This window comes from Gossypium hirsutum, chromosome A08 (genome assembly GCF_007990345.1).
Source record: "Gossypium hirsutum isolate 1008001.06 chromosome A08, Gossypium_hirsutum_v2.1, whole genome shotgun sequence".
NCBI lineage: Eukaryota > Viridiplantae > Streptophyta > Magnoliopsida > Malvales > Malvaceae > Gossypium > Gossypium hirsutum.
In genome coordinates this window covers 8,776,179-8,780,148 of record NC_053431.1, presented here as the reverse complement: position 1 = coordinate 8,780,148, position 3,970 = coordinate 8,776,179, and the positions used below count along the sequence as shown (strand labels likewise).

At 32.5% G+C, this 3,970-nt stretch overlaps 1 protein-coding gene across 1 annotated transcript; it reads right to left on the bottom strand.

Moving 5' to 3' along the window:
• Positions 1-445: 445 nt before the first annotated feature.
• LOC107950859 (uncharacterized protein At1g28695) lies at positions 446-3,646 on the bottom strand. Its single transcript, XM_016885794.2, has 3 exons — positions 3,360-3,646; positions 2,883-3,275; positions 446-1,182 (listed from the first exon to the last, which is right to left on the bottom strand). The coding sequence occupies exons 1-3, from the start codon at positions 3,498-3,500 to the stop codon at positions 649-651; spliced, it is 1,068 nt and encodes a 355-aa protein (XP_016741283.1). The 5' UTR covers positions 3,501-3,646; the 3' UTR covers positions 446-648.
• Positions 3,647-3,970: the final 324 nt, after the last annotated feature.

The following is a 3,970-nucleotide window of genomic DNA, read 5'->3' as shown; positions in this document are numbered from 1 at the left end:
TGAACCATAGACCTTAAACTTTGGACATTAGACCCTAGACCAAGGTTTAAGGTTTGGGGAGCTAGGGTTTAGGGCCTAAAGTCTAAGATTTAAGGTCTAGGATTCGAGTTTAAGGTTTAAGGTTTAAGGTCTATAGTTTAAGGTTTAGGGTTTAGAGGTTCAAAATCTATTGTCTAAAGTTTAGTGTTTAGGGTTTTAGGTCTAGGACCCATTGTCCAAGGTCTATGGTGTAGGGTTCAAGATTTACGATTTAAGGTTTAGGGTTTATTGTTAGAGGTTCAGGGTCTAAATTTAAAAAATTATCAAAATGATGTGTCAATTATATGGAAAAAGATGTTGAAATGACATTAAATCATTAATAAGTGATAAAGAATGATATGACGTTTATATTACATACAATCTTTTATCTATATTTAAAAATATTCAAACTGTTTTACATGATAAATGTTTAAATATGAAATTTATTTTTACTTTCGTATCAAAATAACTAAGATTTGATTACAAGGAACCACACAAAAACTATTTATTTAAGATTCTAAAAACAATCAAACGCTAATTTCTTATGCCTTGACAACACAGTGAAACTGGATGTATCAAATTGAATTGATTTTTTTATTAGAAAAAATAAATAAATAAAAACTATATGTTTTAAGTTAATGTTTGAGGTTTCCATGAATTCAAGCATCCAACGTGTGGTGACCACCCAAAACTCCTAGTTATATTACGAGCAGCCTTGGGATACTTAGTCAGAGCCGCCTTGAACCTCTTCCAATCACGGAGGACGGCCGTCAAGTCCCTAACCTTTGCATTTATGTGGCGGCAACAATTCGCATGGACCGTCGTTACAGCACCAACATCTTTACTGTCTTCGCAAAAGCCACTGAAATGTCTCGTCTCCAAGAACCTTACTCGAAGATCCAATTCGGTGACGACCCCATGTCTTAGTAGGTCTAACAACACGTCTTGCTCTTTTTTCCTGGTGGAATTGTCCTTGAGTGAATACCATTTGTCGAACAAAGAGATGGTCTTGTTGTTCGACCTGATGTAATAGAAGCCGGTGTTGATCAAATTATGCTCGGGTCGTCGGCTGCCAAAGTATTTATCAACACTAATCTGGAGATCATCGGTTTTATTCAGGCTTAACTTTGTAAACGGATTCCGTAGCCACACTACATCTGTGTCCTGAGAAAATTTTATTAACATTTAACTTTCTACAAATAGCATATAACCTGATTTTGATGTCACTTTCAACTTTCACTTCAAAGTTAAAGAAAAGAAAAAGCATATAACCAACTTGCTAGAAAGTAACTTAATCAAAAGTATAGGGGTGGTTCAACTAATATAATTACAAGGTTTAATTGATTGATTGGGATATAGGGTTACATTTTTCATGGTTAGTGACCAACATAAAACCATACCTTTATACCCCTAGCATATAGTTGATAAATAAAATATTAATAATGTTAATTATTGGATTAAAATTTTAAATAAAAAATAAAAAATTATATGAAGCAGAGAAAATCACTAAAATAGGGTAAACTATAAAAATAGTCACTTATGTTTGCCTCAGATTATATTTTAATCACTTATGTTTGAAATGTTACATTTTAGTCACTTACGTTATCGTTTTGTTACGAAGTGGTCGCCCTACTGTTAAGCTCCATTACCTCCCTAACGGTATCCTACGTGACAGTCCAAATGGGTTTTAAATGCCAACTTAGATGTTTTACGTGGCAGTCCAAATTAAATTTATTTAATTAAAAATATATTTTTATTCTAGTAATTAAACATCTAAGTTGACATTTAAAATCTATTTAAACTATCACATAAGACTACCATTAGGGAGGTAACGGAGTTTAACAGTGAAATGATCACTTCGTAACATAACGATAACGTAAGTGACTAAAACATAATATTTCAAATATAAATAATTAAAATATGATATGAGACTATTCCTATAAACTATTAAAATAGTGTCGGCAGCTGTAGCAATCGTACAATAGAAATATTAAAGTACACATACATGATTGTTATTTGTTAAAATGTGCTTTATTAATAAATTACAAAATGATGACAGGTTAGTTAAATAAGACCTATTCAATAGATAAAATTCTGTAAAATATTTTATATTTTATTTTCAAAAGATGATTATTTCATCCTCACACGATGTAGGTGAATCAATCCTATATACCCTTTTCATGTGATTCAGGGAGTAGCTTGCCTAAACTTTGGGGCGCACCCATTGCTCAATGACCTTCCACCACGTACCATCAATGCCATTCAATCGTAGAATGCCACATGCTACCTTGACGTAGCTGTCTTTCACGTTGTATTGAACTTCATTTCATATTAAAAGTCAAAACCAAATTTCTAATATCTCCTTAATTAAACATTTTTTTATATATATATTCTCCCGATTGGACCACCTACACTACAACCCCATGGCCATGGACATATATTCCCACAATTCCATAAATTTCGAAGCAATGCATGTTGAAAATCTATCATAAGTGGTGAAAATAAATCCGAGTTTGAGAAAATTATTCATATAAAACATAAAATTCTTGGTTTGGCGGCATATTAAGAATTGAATTATAACTTTCAAAGATTATAAGCTCTTTTTCTTTGTTATTAATTAGAATTTATATTTCGCCTAATTTTTTATCATTTTTTTATATATACTTTAATTTTTAATATAATTTGACACTTAAATATCTTATTTTAATTAAAATATTTTAGTAAAAATGAATTATTCAAAAAAATTTAAATCAATTTTAATCTTTAAGTTTTTATTTTATATTTCAATATATTTTATTTTATAATCGAAGAATTATTCAAGAAAATGAAAGAACTATTAGAGAAGGTCAAAGAAAGAAGCATACCGTGAAAATGAAACTGTAGCCACGCCTCAACACTTCCGTAAGGAAAAAAGTTCTTCTCCACATCATCTTGATAAAATCCCGGGACATGAATACCTTCTCCTCCCCGAAATCTACACCCTCCGTCACCAATCTGTAACAGTGCAATCGCTTGAACATGCACCGATCGTAAGCCGTCTGATCCACCGCAACCAGGAGCAGGTGGTCCAGCAATGGCCTCGTATCTTCACCCAGCCAAAAGCTCTCCAAGAAAAGGTCCAGCATTGTGGTCTCCGCATTAACGCTTTGCTCGACGTAAGCCCTGTTGACAACCGCTATTATGACGGTCTTATTCCGCATCGAAGCTTCCTCTAACGCCAAATCAAGCTCGTCTTTCACAGCAAACTCTACAGCAGTCTTTATAAAAAAAACTGATATTACAGTCTGCACACACGTGTATATATATATATACATGAGAAGTTAATATTAATAAATACTTACAAAATTTTTGGGAGAACCGTTGGGTTGATCGAAGGGGAGTAACGGGTTTGAAGGAGACCATACACATATGTAGAGAAAGCCAGCGAAAAGGAGAAAAACAATGGCGGAAGTTCCAGGGGAAAACTTCTTTGTATGTTCCATTGAAGGAGAGAGAGGGGTGTGTTGGGGTTTGAAGTTGCTAAGAGGACGAAGTTAAAAGGCTTTGGTTTATATTTGGTGTGTCAGGAGTACAGGAGGTGAGATGGGTCAAATGCATAATTTTGGTAGAATTGTCACACGAAGTGGCTGAGGGGCAAACCAGCGGTTGATTTGGCATGGATTTTAGATATAAGATATAATGACTCTTTTGGACTTTAGTTTTATAAAAAATTTCTTTTTAGTTTTTTTTAACTCTAAAATATGTTTGTTTGTGAAATTACTTTAAAATAGATAAAAAAGTTAATATTTATTAATTTTGAGGTGATTTAACAAACAATTCAAGTTTAAGGATTAAAAGATGTGAAAAATTAAATAAATAGTTAAAGTTATTTTTTTTTATAAAGTTGGAGGTCCAAAAAATTTCATTTTGCTTACTTATTATTATTTGTTCAAGGCATAGGTTTTACTTATAG